Source organism: Callionymus lyra, chromosome 17 (assembly GCF_982586985.1).
Source record: "Callionymus lyra chromosome 17, fCalLyr1.hap1.1, whole genome shotgun sequence".
NCBI classification, from domain to species: domain Eukaryota; kingdom Metazoa; phylum Chordata; class Actinopteri; order Syngnathiformes; family Callionymidae; genus Callionymus; species Callionymus lyra.
Window position 1 is genome coordinate 17,951,321 of NC_141834.1, and position 16,003 is coordinate 17,967,323.

General features: G+C 38.2%; 1 protein-coding gene across 1 annotated transcript in view; it reads right to left on the bottom strand.

The window, feature by feature from the left end:
- Positions 1-16,003, bottom strand: part of cdkal1 (CDK5 regulatory subunit associated protein 1-like 1) — a 289,248-nt gene that overhangs the window by 173,494 nt on the left and 99,751 nt on the right. Inside the window, exon 8 of the mRNA XM_087779017.1 lies at positions 8,042-8,145. Coding sequence (XP_087635143.1) covers positions 8,042-8,145 — 104 coding nt within the window. The remainder of the gene's footprint in view (positions 1-8,041; positions 8,146-16,003) is intronic.

A 16,003-nucleotide genomic window follows, 5' to 3' on the forward strand; every position in this document is an offset into this window, starting at 1 on the left:
GTAATAGTTATTTGTAAAGTGCCTTTCCAGACCAGGGTCACAAAGTGCTTAAACAATCAAAAGCAACGCACAGTTAAACATACCTACAGATTTAAAAACTCTAAAAGGCCAAGAAAACATAAGAACAAACACAGGAGTCTCAGAAAATCAGGGAAAAGCTCAAATAAAAGTGTCTTGAGATGTTTCTTGAAGGAGTCAGTAGATCATCAAACACAGAGATGTTCCAAAGCTTAGGAGCAACAGTCTGGAAGGATTTCTCTCCTCTGGTCCTGAAGCGTGTTCAGGAACCATCAGGAGATTCTGATCCACAGACCTCAGAGCCCGAGCTGGGGTGTAAGTCTGGATCAGATCACTGATGGAAGGTCTGACCATGAATAGATCTGAAAGTAAGAACCAGAATTTTAAAGTTGATCCTGAAAGACACTGGCAGCCAGTGAAGAGATTTAAGGATCAGAGAAATGTGAGTTCTTCTACTAGAGCGGCTCAGAATTATAGCTGCAGGCGAGACAGATCCTTCTTGTTTAGACACCAAAATAAACTGTTACAATAGTCCAAACGCATGGATTAGAAGATCCAGATTGTGTTGTGACACGATTTCCCTAAATTTAGAGATTTTTCTCAGTTTTTGTTCAATATTATGTCAGTGAAATTTCAACTCAAGAAAATCGAGCTGCAAATTAACAACACTAATTTGGAAATGTTTTCTTTACACACATAAAAATGGAGATTTAGAATTTAGTGTTCACTTTACTTTACTCTTGTGGTGTCAATGTTTTCAAAGGATTAACATGTTTAAAAAGTAGCGAAGAGATAAATTAACCCAGAAAATAATTCAGTCATCATATAAAATGTGCTTTTATTTTTACTGGCTATTTTTGCCGTGCTTTTATTTTTGCTGGCTTTTGCCCCCCAAAACATTTTAAGGAATACACTGCAACACAAAAGACCTTCCTCGTATAAAAGTACTTCGGAACTTAGTCAAATGGGAATGGAAAATTTAAACCCACCAGAAACTTAAATTAACAATTCATTGGACACGTAGAATAATCAGCTATGATATATAACTTGCCAGATTACTAATTTATCTCCAGCTCATCAATTCTGGTCGAGTCTTTGAGAAAATCTCCCTGGAAAAGTGAACGACTGGCGTCTACGATTCAGCTTAAACTTGTGTAACAAAGAGATGATCCTGAACCAGAACATCTCCAGTCAAACAACCGTTAACAAGCACATTTAAGATCCTTCTTTGTGTCGGATATAAAGTCAGTTTTCCTCAAACGCTGCTAAGGAGGTCAGATGTGTTGATGCTGCAGGAGCTAGAAGTCTTTTGAAGGAGGCGTCAAGCAGCGGCGAGGAAAACAAAAACATCTGAGATCTGAGAAATGAACTACATTATTTCATTTTTTTTTATTATTAAATGCTCTTTGTGCTGGTGTTGCCTTTATTTAAAAAAGAAGCTGGTAACTGGAGATCTTACAGGCATTTAGGGGAGAACAAAGTTATTCTCTGGTCGTGAACAAAAGTTTACTTGCTTGACTCTTAATACAAGATTAAAAGAGAGTTTATGTTCTTATAAACGCACACAAAATAAAGGCAAGATAGTATATTATTGGTTGCTAAAATAAAAAGCATGGACACCACACAAATGCATACCTCTGCCAAGGATCTCATCGCCACTTTATAAAACACAATAAATTAAACCAGGATAACAGGGTTAGAATATTATTTTAATTCAGCTTGCATGTCCTAAAGTAACCTCATCGGGAATCAAACCCCTGCTCATGAATAAATTATCGGCAAGCTAACCACTCAACCGCCACTGATGTTAGCTTAACAGTATTTCAAGTGTCTAGCAATTTCATCTTGCAACCCTAAAACAGTCGCATGAAATACTTCAAAACCTTCCTGGATCCAGATGATCTTGCAACCCTAAAACAGTCACATGAAATACTTCAAAACCTTCCTGGATCCAGATGATCTTGCAACCCTAAAACAGTCAATACTTCAAAACCTTCCTGGATCCAGAGGATCTTGCAACCCTAAAACAGTCACATGAAATACTTCAAAACCTTCCTGGATCCAGATGATCTTGAAACCCTAAAACAGTCACATGAAATACTTCAAAACCTTCCTGGATCCAGATGATCCTGCAACCCTAAAACAGTCACATGAAATACTTTAAAACCTTCCTGGATCCAGAGGATCTTGCAACCCTAAAACAGTCACATGAAATACTTCAAAACCTTCCTGGATCCAGATGATCTTGCAACCCTAAAACAGTCAATACTTCAAAACCTTCCTGGATCCAGAGGATCTTGCAACCCTAAAACAGTAACATGAAATACTTCAAAACCTTCCTGGATCCAGATGATCTTGCAACCCTAAAACAGTAACATGAAATACTTCAAAACCTTCCTGGATCAAGATGATCTTGCAACCCTAAAACAGTAACATGAAATACTTCAAAACCATCCTGGATCCAGATGATCTTGCAACCCTAAAACAGTAACATGAAATACTTCAAAACCATCCTGGATCCAGATGATCTTGAAACCCTAAAACAGTCACATGAAATACTTCAAAACCTTCCTGGATCCAGAGGATCTTGCAACCCTAAAAAAGTAACATGAAATACTTTAAAACCTTCCTGGATCCAGATGATATTGCAACCCTAAAACAGTAATATGATATACTTCAAAACCTTCCTGGATCCAGAGGATCTTGCAACCCTAAAACAGTCAACTCCAGAACTTAGACCAAAATATAACCGATTGTTCCTAATTTTGTTATTTTTTTTAGACTGCATCGATATATAAAATCTGGGGTTTAACAGATACTTTGTACACAAACGGTTTCAGTGAGATTGGTAGGTTTGTGATGAAATAAACTTTAAAAACTTTCTTGGATACTTCATTCTCTTCTTTGAAAGAAATAACTTCGATATTATATCCCTTCAATTTTCCCTTAATGGGGACATTTAAGTTGTCACAACAGTTCACAAAAATACTAAACATACATACGCATTATATTGTATGTATCAGATCACTGTAAACAAAAACATAAATCAAATAATGATGAAGGAAATAAAGATATTAATGCTTCTAATATATGTATAGTTTAATTAAATAACGTGACAGGAACTGTTTTGCCATATTTTGTTGATGTTTAAAGATGAGAAAAAAGGCTAAGCTAAGTCTTCAAGACCAGTCCCCTCAATGATAAGACACTTTATTGACACTATTTTACAACGCTCGCTCGTGAGGACTGTGGAGTATTTTTCGTAAAAAAGGCGAGAGAAAACGAAGACGAGCCGCGAGTTGAGAGGGAAAACGACAACACTGGAGACTTGAACTTCCCCTTCTGTCTACTGTACTCAAGCAACACTTCCAGATCCGTAGGAGGAATAGCATTAAGTACTTCTTTACTTCTGGCTGTTTTAACACTCGTCAAAATATCCTGCAGTCTTGTGCCAAGACGCCGACCCGCCCACATTCAATCACCGGCTCCCGGGCGAGCGCCGAAAAACTCCGCACACATGCTCAACCTTGTCATTTTCCATGACAACCCCTTGCTTTCCATCACCTGCATACATTAGCACAACCTCTCTGATGTTAAGAATTATACATTCGCACATTTGAATAATTCAGATCATTTTAAATGCCGTGCACTCACTCCCCTTATTTTCCCAGCCGCAGCAGCCATTCACCTCAAATGGAGTTTAAATAAATCCAACAAATCCTTTCAAAGTTACCAGAGATAAACCAATCAAATATCCCTAAAGCTCCGCTGTCTGGCCAATCAAAATTAGCACTGATCCTTCGTGGCCCTTTTTTTTTTTATTATTCCAAAGACATCAAACGTGCAAATCAAATTCCCGAGACCTATTTGTGGCGAGATAAGAAGAAGGGAAAAAAAAAAAGCGGCTAATACAGTGACGGAAGGGAAGGAGGCATTTCTAAACCGCCGTAATGTCGTTTCAAAAAACGGCGGCGGGGTAAATTGCAGGCCATTTGGTTCATGAACGAGGCGGATGATTTCATTTGTTTAACAAAAGACGACTATTGCACATCGTATATTGTGGACAAACATTTACATTATATGGCCAAAGGCTGGAAAGACTCAATTATGGCCTCGGATGAAAACCCGCTTATCACACTCGCCCAGTGACTCGTTTGTTTGTCGAGATGCGAGGAAAAACCCAGCTTCACTTTTTTCAGAAGATAAATAACCGGGAAGAAGAACACAATCGACCACACGCACGAAAAAATGCACTGAACTATGATTGTAAAAAGGAAAAAATTGAATTCATGTTGAAATATCTGGATCGGAAGATGAATTTTAATCAAAATTCTTGATGTTTTAACCCTGACAAGCTAATTCCATTCCATCATGGCAACCAGGAGATGAATAACAAGAAGGGTTAGACAGATTTGAATTCATTTTACCAACCAAAATGTATTTTATTCAGTCCAGGCCTTCAAAAAATTCAAATTATGGAAGTGAATTTCACATTTATTTGGCAATATTAAGTAAGTAATATTTGTAAAGCGCTTTTCGAGACCAGGGTCACAAAGCGCTCAAACAATCAAAACAATACACAGTTAAATATATACTTTAAAAAGGTCAAGACAACACCGAGACACACACAGGAAGCCACAATATTTTCCAATGTTTTTCGATTCAAAAATGTTAAAAAAGAATGTAATTTAAAAATTACTTGGCCATGATTTTAGCAGAAAATACGTTGACAACCTCATAATTTATTTCTATATGGGGTTAAAAATAGCAAAAAAACAGCAATATGTTGATGGTGGACGGTCGTGTGGTGTTAAGGGGGCACCAAAGGAATCTACATCTAGTATCTAAAGTCGGGGTTCAGGGGAGCTTGAGTGGTTCGAATATGGAAAAGAACTCGTAAACTGACCCCTGTTGATGGTGGCATGGTTGGTACACAATTTAAAAATACTTTTAAGGGTATTTCAACCTCAAAAATTCAGAGAATGAGCCACAATCCTTTTTTTTTACGTAGTAACCCTAAAAACAAAGACGTCCTTCATCAACCAAAATAAAAAATAACCTTTTCGTGTCAATGTTTTCTGCCCAGCTGTTGACTCATGTGTAGATTTAGCTTAGCATAGGTGTAGCTACATTATTTGTTGATAATTTATATTAAAAAAAAACTGTAATTACAACTAAAAATGCAACTCATTTCTATATTAGGAGGAAAGTACCAGCTGGAAATTACAAAAACAAAGATCAGTTTTGTGGATGATGGATAAATATGAGACAAATGCTGTTTTTTTTTTGGTTAATCGAGTCTCATTTGTGTTTTTAAAGAGGACAGAGAAGTACTCTTTTTTTTTATATGAGCTTTGTTCCACCAGCAGATAAATATGAAGAGGCCTCCAGCTTCCTCTTTTTGTTCTGTTTTGAAAACAAGAACTAAACCACATCTGATAATGTTATTTCCTGTGTTCCAACGGTCACTCACACACACACACACACACACACACACACACACACACACACACACACACACACACACACACACACACACACACACACACACACACACACACACACACACACACACACACACACACACACACACACACACACACACACACACACACACACACACACGTGAAGGCAGTATTTTTATGTTTGTGAGGTAAAAAACTTCAGTGTCAGTGAATCCAAGATTGGGAGTCAGGAAAGAAAAGTCCTGACAATTGTTGTTGTTTTTTTTTCGGGAACAAAAGCAGAAAGCGTCAAGGGCACGAGTCCCTTTCACCTCCGCCGCCGAGGCGCTCGCTCTCTGGCGTCTGGTCCGGGGCAGCTGGAGAGATCAACCTTGACTGCCCACCCTTGGGCGACGCACAGTTGCAGGGATGCAGCTGTTTTTAAAAGAGCGCCGGATAGTTTTCTTTTAAGACACTCTCGACAAGGGTACGAGTTCAAAAACGAGCTCGACAGACGTCCAAGTGTCTGGAGTGGATCCTAAAACCACAACTGGGCAACGACTAAACTAGTCCGAGGGGGAACTTTACTTCTCTACTCATCGACCAGTGCGGACGGATTTATTTTTATTTCTCAAATTAACCATATATAGGATTGTTTCCTCATTATCTTTCCATACAAACGGCTTAAATGGACTCGTCTGGTCACATCCCGGCTTGTTGTGATTCCGCGAGCGTCTAGGATCGGGGTTATCAATGCACAGGCTTGCCCTTGACCGGGGCCCGCCCGGGGCTCTAATCGAGGCGAGGGCCTGCTGTGCAATTTGGAAGCGTCGGAGACTGCTCTTAAGAAACAGATGCCAGGGCACAACAGCTGCTCATCTGGCATCAACCGAGAGCCAACTGGCCGAACCCATTACCCAAGAACAAAAACATCAACATGTGTTCAGGGGAGGGAAAAAAAAAACCACCACCACCCTCTCGGTGGAACTGCAATGTACACAAACATCAACAACAACAGGAATTAACTAGTCGAGTACATAGATACAAAACCTCCTTTACAATCTTGAAGGTATTCCTCACAAGGTCACTTTGAAGGTGACGTGTGAAGCGGGTACAATAAAAAAAAAACTATACAAAGTAATTTGTCTACAAACTGTATTTAAAAGAAAAAAAATCTGTTGAAAAGCATGAAGTGTAATCGGTCTTAACAAAAAAAAAAGTATAATAATTGTATTGATCAAAATCCAAAATACTGTATGTATTCTAGTTTTTGAATTTTAGTTTCATTTATTTATGATTTTTCATGTTGTTGTTGTGTGTAATTCGGCAACAAATATTGGAGGTACATTTTGTTTTATGAAGCCAGCTTGTTCAACTTTAGATCAGGTGAGACATAGAACATTAAAGGGAATAGTAGTGCTTGTAATTACCTGTAATTACAGTGTGTTTTTTTAATATTAGCCTTTAGATACAATAATAAGTACCTAATCATGATTAATAATAGAACGATTGACTTTATTAATTGGGTATAACAGGCTATTATGATCCTCACATGAATGTGGCATGAATTGAAGTATCGTGATTAATAAATGACTTTTGAAAAAAGGTAAATATAGCTAAACTATGTTATACTTCCATTAGGATGCTCCGATGAAATATGATGCAAACACAAAATACAAAAACTTTTTTTTTTTTCAATCTCTTGTCAGAAGGTTTTGCCTCATTTTTTTAAACAAATTATGTCATTCTATGTTAATCTTTCTATACTTTTGTTTGAGTCATTTCCTTTGATCCTTGTTATGTATATCTGCACTTTGTCCTCCCTTGTACTTTCTTATTTTGTTACAATTTGATCTTGTTTTTATGAAACTTGCTGTACCGAACTGAAAACCCAATTTCCCAAAGGAGATCTCCAGAGGGATTAATATTACTTACTTACTATATATCTATCAAGTAATCTATCCATCAAGTAATCTAACTAGTAATCTATCTATCTATCAAGTAATATATCTATCCATCTACCAAGTAATCAATCCATCAAGTAATCTAACTAGTAATCTATCTATCTATCAAGTAATCTATCTATCCATCTACCAAGTAATCAATCCATCAAGTAATCTAACTAGTAATCTATCTATCTATCAAGTAATCTATCTATCCATCCATCCATCCATCTATCCATTAATATATTGCCTTCGATGTACTTTTATTGGACGACAACACCAACACACAGCAGTGTTAAACGTCCATTTTCCCAGAGTCTCCAGGGAAACAATCTTAACTTTCAGAGCACTATTGTACTTAGTCAACATTTAAAAAACATACAAAATTATTAAATAAACTCAAGTATTTTTGATGCAAACTGTTTCTATTCCAAGTACATGTCAATACCAAGAGCGTGTCAAGTGTATGTGAGGTTCAACTTCTGACTTCATATACCACACAGAGCACTGTGATTTATAACCTCACGGATCATGGAAGGGTGACGGTAACCATCGAGCATGAGTACAATGCTTGGGCAACATCCCGGCGAAACCCCTGAGAGTTGTCAGGAATGCTGAAAATAAAAGTGGACTCACCCTGGAAAGACTGCCTCGCCCGCTCCACCAGCTCGTCTATGGGGTAACTGGCGAGATCTCCTCTGGCGTGCTTGGTCTTACAGTAGGTGCAGGCGTTCAGACATCTGAGGAAGAGGTCAACAATGAATTCAAGCGGAAGAAGAGCGTGACACTAATGGAGTCAACCAAAATTTAAGGAATTGTTAAGGTAAGGTAAAACTTTATTGATCCCTCAGTAAGGCTGGTATAGAACTCTGCAGCGAGAATTCTGAGCCGCTCTAGTAGAAGAACTCACATTTCTCCGATCCTTAAAACTCTTCACTGGCTGCCAGTTTCTTTCAGGATCAACTTAAAAATTCTGGTTCTTACTTTCAGATCTATTCATGGTCAGACTCCTAAGCTTTGGAACGATCCTCCTCTCTTTTTGTGCTTGATGGATCTACTGACTCCTTCAAGAAACATCTGAAGACACTTTAATTCTTGCAGGCTTTTCCTTGGTTCTCTGAGACTCCCGTGTTGGTCTCGGTGTTGTCTTGATCTTTTAAAGTATATATTTTATTGAATATTATTTTGATTGTTTAAGCGCTTTGTGACCCTGGTCTGGAAAAGCGCTATATAAATATTACTTACTTAAAGTAATTTAAGGATAGATGTTGATTGAATCATTTGATCCTAGAATCCACAGTTTTTCTAGGAAGAATTGGATTTGGTCAGCTGGTGAAACTGGATAAGAAGATTTGGTCGACAGCGATGACCGACCCGACACATTTGTAAAACAGGATTCAAACCATCCCCGTCACACAGTGTTGTTGCCACCAGCACTGGAGATAACAACACCGATACGAGCAGCAACCGCAAAGAAAAGAAAACGCGTCTTATATTGTCGTCATTTTCTCTCACCGCGAGTCTCTCGACTCTTCCGTACGCTACATACAGAAAACATCTGAAAAGAAAATCCACTCTAAACCCGCAGATAAGTTGTTCCGTCTTATCTCCTCCGGCGAGGATGCAAATCTAATCACACGGACTCATCTGAGAAGCGTCTCCAGATGAAGCCTCCACTCTCCACAAGAGGCACTTTTAAACGTGGAGTGTCACGCTCGGCAAGTGCACAATGGCAACACTGGTGTTCGAAAACAAGCTCTCGGAATAACCAAACTGTGACAGATAGCGCCGCGACAAAGTGGCTTCTTGTCGTCGTCGTACCCCCCACCCCCCCCTCGACGCCATCACATGACCGTGGACTGACACAGAGAACACTGTTGAAAGACGAGCGACTAGTTTTCCCGAGACACGGAATTGTTGCTGGTGGTTAATGAGTTCTCTGTTCTGGGTGTAATGTGATGCTAATATTTAGCATGTGAACGTGTTATCTTGATGGAGAACATAAACAAGACCCTCTCTGTAGTCCACAAATTCTACTACAATGAATATATTGCTGGAATCCAACCCAAAATAGAGTAAAACTAAAAGCTTTCTTTTATTTATTTCTATCACCAAAGTGACTTGGTCACGACATAGACTTTATCTTCGTCTTCAATAGTCTTTGCCTTTACTTAGTCTGGCTTGTGCTACGATGTTGTTGTTCTTGACTTGGACCATCTTGGTGTTAAATAGACGTGGGCCTGACCTTAGACTATTGAGGTCTTGACTTTTGACTAAAAGTCCTGGTCTTCAATTAGTCTATCTTGGCCTTTAATGGTGTTGGTCTTGACCTAGACAATTTTGGTCTTCAATAGTCTTGGCCTTGACTTCTTCGATCTTTGTCTTCAACGGTGTTGGTTTAGACTTAGACTATATTGGTCTTCAAAAGTCCCTGTCTTGTTTTAGTCTATCTTGGCCTTTAATGGTGTTGCTCTTGACTTATACTATGTTAGTCTTCAAAGGTCCTGGTCTGGAATCAGTTCGACTTGGCCATTATTGGTTTTGGTTTTGACTTAGACTATCATTGTCTTCAATAGTCTAGGTTTTCACAGCCATTGACCAACACCATCTTGGTCTTCAATATTCTTGGTCTAGCCTTAGTCCATCTTAATTTGTGATGGTGTAGGTCTTGACTAAATGGTTAAGACTCTATTTGACTTTAATAGTGTTGGTCTTGACCTGAATAGCTCAGGTTTTGATGGACTAAATTGGTTTTGACTTACACCATCTTGGTCTTAAATAGTTGTAGCCTTGATACAATGTCGTTTGTCTTGACTTACACCATCTTGGTTTTGACTTATATTATCTTAGTGGTCTTCAATAGTCTTGGTGTTGACCAAACAATCTGTGTCTTTAATAGTCTTGGTCTCCTACAACACAATCTGGTTCTTGAATAGTCATTTTTATACTATCATGGCCTTCAATGGTGTTGGTTTTTTACTTAGACTATCTTGGTCTGCAAAAGTCCTCGTCAGGAATAAATTAATCTTAGTCTTCAATAGTATTTATCTTGATTTAAACCATCTGGGTCTTGATTTGGATTATCTTGGTGTTGGTTGTTAAATAGTCTTTCTTAAACTATTTTTGGTCTTAAATAGTCTTGGCCTTGATTTAGTTGATCTCAGTCTTCAATGTTGTTTGTCTTATTTTAGACCATCTCGGTTCTGACTTAGATTATGTTAGTGTTCTTTAATAGTCTTGACCTCTTACAACACAATCTGGTTCTTGAATAGTTGTTATTAAGACTATCATGGTCTTCAATACTATTGGTCTAGACTTGGACCATCTTGGTCTTGATTTGGATTATCTTGGTGGTTTTTAGAAGTCTTAGTCTTTTACAACACAATCCCTTTCTTAAATAGTCTTTCTCAAAAAGTCTTTCTTACACTATCTTGGTCTTAAATAGTCTTGGCCTTGATTTAGTTGATCTCAGTCTTCAATGTCGTTTGTCCTGACTTTGACTATCTTTGTCTTCAATAGTTTGGTCTTTACTTTGACCATCTTGGTTTTGACTTATATTATCTTAGTGGTCTTCAATAGTGATGGTCTTGACCAAACAATCTGGTTTTTGAATAGTTGTGATTACGATGGTCTTTAATATTATTGGTCTAGACTTGGACCATCTTGGTCTTGAATTGTATTATCTTGGTGGTCTTTTACAACACAATCTATTCTTGAATAGTATTTCTTTGACCATCTTGGTCTTTAAAGGTGTTGGTCTCGACTTAAACTAACAAAAAGAAAACAGGACTAATAACAGTGAACCAGGTAGGTGGTCATATTGTTATGGCCCAGCGAGTGCAAACACAGCATATCACCAGATCCCCCCTGAATGTCAGTGCACAGACAGTCGCACTCATCCAGCAACACCGTTACGCCCGGAGCGTTTTTTTTTTTTTTTTTTTAATGTCACCACGGAAGGAAAAAAAAGTGACAAACAAAAGAAAATATAGTCATCTTTTCATCCATCAATCCATCTCTCCCTCTCGGGGTATTGCTTATCCCGGGCGAGGGCACCAGAGATGGCAGCTAGGTCACAGGACCTTGCTGTGGAGAAAACAGAGACAGATGGGACCCCGCGAGTCCTCACGCACACACTCGTGGACCACCAGGGGGTCCATCCATCTTAATGTGATCAGGCCCAGCTGAGTGGATCACACCAACATTAATCTCCAGAGACAGTCCGTGGCCTGTGTGTGTGTGTGTGTGTGTGTGTGTGTGTGTGTGTGTGTGTGTGTGTGTGTTTGCATCAATTATGTGCCATGTGCAGCGACTGTGTCAGTGTGCCGCTTCCAAACATCGGCCCAGTATCACGATGACGCATTAGTAGTTTGGACAGCTCGCTCGGCCCAAACAGACTGTGTGAACGACTCAGCACTTCAGTGCAGTTAAGTGCAATTCTTTCCAGTCTGTTATGCAAAGCGTCTGCACGAGCGTTCGTGAAGGCCTCTTGTTATCTTCCTAGACATGCTGGTCTGATGGACGTATTACAGCGTATCAAGCTCGGGCCGAGTACGACAATACGTTTGTAATAAACTCTGATTTCATGTTGCATTTTTAACATTGTTGACACACGGGGGGCCTTGATTTCTCCACCACAGCAGCAGAATTAGCTCAAGTTACTTTACCACAATTGTTTTAATATTTATTTCCACCATTTTATCGGCATTTACCTACTAAACATATCTCACAAGCAAAATATATGTTACAAACACCAGGGGTGTCAACCTAGTTCACGAACTGCCTGCCAGACAATTTATATATATATGTTTATATATATATATATATCAAGTTCGAGTTCTTTTATTTGTCAAAAATACATTCATGCAAGACATACAACATAGATGCAATTTTAATCCTCCCAGACCCACGATGCAAAACAAGAAGTAGACATATATATATATATATATATATATACAGTATACTTGAATATTGTTTTGATTGTTTAAGCGCTTTGTGACCCTGGTCTGGAAAAGCGCTATACAAATAAAAATGACTTACTTACTTACTTATATTAATAGGGATAAAAGGATATTTTGATAAACTTAAATAACGTAACATTATTATTTTGTACGTCAAATAATGTTTTGTTGTTGTTAAATAATGTTTTATTTTCATCATAGTTGTTATTTCAGAAGAAATAACATCCTCTGCAGCTGAAAGAACAATGAAATCCCACAGTAATGACTGAGGACGAGAGGATACATTGGATGCTTGATGATATATTTTGGTTTCAAATTAGATTAAAGCATCTAAGACTACGTCACGAGTCATACGGTCTTGTAAATACTCTATGGTAGAGTCAAGTATTCGAAAAAACACAAATATATCCAACAGTATCACCATATATATCAAATTTTATAAAATCGTTGCCCTTGTATCGTAAAACTAAATTCCATTCTAGGCCAATTTTTAGCATGAAACGTCGAAAAACCCATTATTTTCTCTTCACCACCACGATTGTTTTTATTCCTTGCACAGAAAAACAAAACAAAAACACCAGCAGTGGCTGTTGATGGCGTCACAACAAAAAGAAAAACCCTTTTATATCGAAAAGAAAACCTATAAAAAAAATGTTACATTTACTATTGAATTTAGTGGAAAACTATAATAATGTAGCTGTGAGATACACTGACCTGAAGAGGGCCACAGACATGTGTGGCATGTAAAACTGTGTGGTGGGAAAAGTCATATTGTTATGTAAAAATAAATTAAGTTAAATTATTTTATAATGAAATTGATACTAGCTTAAAAGTATACTATGGGAAAATATAAATATTCTTGAGTAATTGAAAAAAAAGTGGTGATTTATATCCACCTCATGACACAATTTTAAAGTCAAATATGTGTATTTAAACTTAAGTACGTTGAACTTGACTTGTTGCAACGTACTTAAGCTAATTTTTTTAAATGCCAACAACTACGGTTGACTTAAGCCTGTAAGGTTTCATTTCAATACTTCTAATACACAACTTCAACTTCCTTCCTTCAACTGAGAAAAATCTCTAAACTTAGGAAAATGTTGTCGGAACATGATCTGGAGCTTGTAATCCATGCGTTTGTTTCTTCTCGTCTGGTCTATTGTAACAGTTTGTTTTCATGTCTAAACAAGAAGGATTTGTCTCGTCTGCAGTTGATTCAGAACTCTTCAGCGAGAATTCTGAGCCGCTCTAGTAGAAGAACTCACATTTGTCCGATCCTTAAAACTCTTCACTGGCTTCCAGTTTCTTTCAGGATCAACTTTAAAATTCTGGTTCTTACTTTCAGATCTATTCATGGTCAGACCTTCCATCAGTGATCTGATCCAGACTTACACCCCAGCTCGGGCTCTGAGGTCTGTGGATCAGAATCTACTTATGGTACCTGAACACGGTTCAGGACCAGAGGAGAGAAATCTTTTCAGGCTGTTGCTCCTAAGCTTTGGAACAATCTTCCTCTCTTTTTGCGCTTGATGGATCTACTGACTCCTTTAAGAAACATCTTAAGACGTTTCTATTTGTTCAGGCTTTTCCTTGATTTCTGGAACTCCTGTATTGTTCTCAGTATTATCTTGATCTTTAAAGTATATACTTATTTGAGTATTGTTTTGATTGTTTAAGCGCTTTGTGACCCTGGTCTGGAAAAGCGCTATATAAATAAATATTACTTACTTACTTACTTACACTTAATTCCACCAAACAACCTCCCAGGTCTTCTAGCGAGAGCATTACAAACTGCGATGAACCATTAATGTGAAATAAATAAATAAAACTAAAGCTTCTAATAAGTTTCTTACTCATCAACTTCTTTGTTAGCGTCTCCATGTCCCTCCTGTGTTCGTCCTGCTTAATTAACCCTCAGAGGTGGTTGTTGCTCTTGACAAGAGAGCCGTTAATCAACGTGGAACAGCCAGAGACCAGGAGTCCCCAGCCAGACCCGTGGAAGTGCAACAAAGAAAGGAAGGGCCCCGAGGTTCCTCTATACATTTGTAAAAACCTTTTCTTTAAACGCACACACACAAACAAAAGTTTCCTCCACAAGAACTCCCACGTGCTGCAGCGTTAAAGACACCGACTGGGAGAGTGTTGAGCAGGAAAATGGTTTCTCGACGATAAGCATTTAGAGGTTTAAACATTAATTAGAAAAGTGCTCGGCGCCACAAACAAAGCGAGTGTGTTGTGTTAGCATTGTCGCGGCGTGTGAGGATGCAATTATTGAAACAAAGCCGGAACAGTGAAGAGGGTTTATTTTTTTGTTGATATCGGAGCGCAAGGTTACTCCTCGCGCCTCGTAGTTCTTTTAAATGTCGTCTCAAAGTCAAAGTTTCTCTGGATAATATGTAACGTGGAGCGACTGGATCAAGAGCAAGAAAGACGATTAGCTTCCCTTGAAACGCGAGCGTTACTCGCGGGAAATTGTTGGCGTCTAATGCCATTGTTTTCATTCTTGCAGTGACTGTTGTCGGGGTCAAACAACAACAAATACTTTATCATCGATGTTGAAAAAACAAGGAAATCCAGTATAATTTTATAAAGACATAAATGAAAGTTTTGATACTAGCTTAAACATCCACAGTATCATTTGCCAGTTGTAATTTTAACCTCCGGCCACTAGAGGGCCGCAGTAATAACATCCTCCTCAGCTACAGGAAGGATACAAATCTGCGAGATCCCGACGATGACTGGGGACGAGAGGATACGGTGGATGCTCCAGCAGCTTTTAAAGATGATGCTTAGATATATTTTGAATTTCAGTTCCATTACTTAAACCAAAAGAGAGTGAAACGATCACAAAATGTCACTAAAAATCAGTGTCCCGTAAAAGCTTCGCCGAAATTATAGGAGTGCATCGAAATATATTGTATCTTGAGATCAGTGTATCCCCATGAACTTAGTTCCCAGGCCCCAGTAAATTAGTGTGTATAACATAAAATACATTTTATTTATTTTTTTTATGTTATTAAGTACATACTTAAGGCGTTTTTTCATTGTTATGTTGCAATTAAACTTCAGGCCTCTAGATGGCAACAGTCTTTACGACCGCCACAGCTAAAGGAACAATGTAATCCTGGCGATGACTGAGGATGAGAGGATACAGTGACTCGCGCAGCTTTTAAAGTTGATATATGGACATATAATTAAATTGATTAAAGTTTTGATACTAGCTTTAACATCTACTGTGGGAAATTATACATATTTTCAGGAGACTTGAATAACAAGACTCAACATTTATAATAATATATTGTAATTCAATCATAAACTTATTTCCAGGGTTAACTGTAAATAGTTATGCTGGTAATGACTCCCAAAAGTAAGTTTTGTGAATGTAGCCATTAGTGTGATGATGCCACCTGGCTATAGAACCAAAATTAATCATCAAAATGAATGTATAAAACAGAAAAGGTTTCTCCTACTGTACAGTTTCAGTTCTAAAAATCCAATTATAAACGTTTTAAGGGTGTAATAACACATCTAATGCAGTCACTGATGTAATGTTCGCTGCTGTGGTCGCGTAAGAGAAGACGAGTCAACATGAATCTGGGTTTGTTTCTTAACGCGGCTCCCACTGTGTTCAACAGTC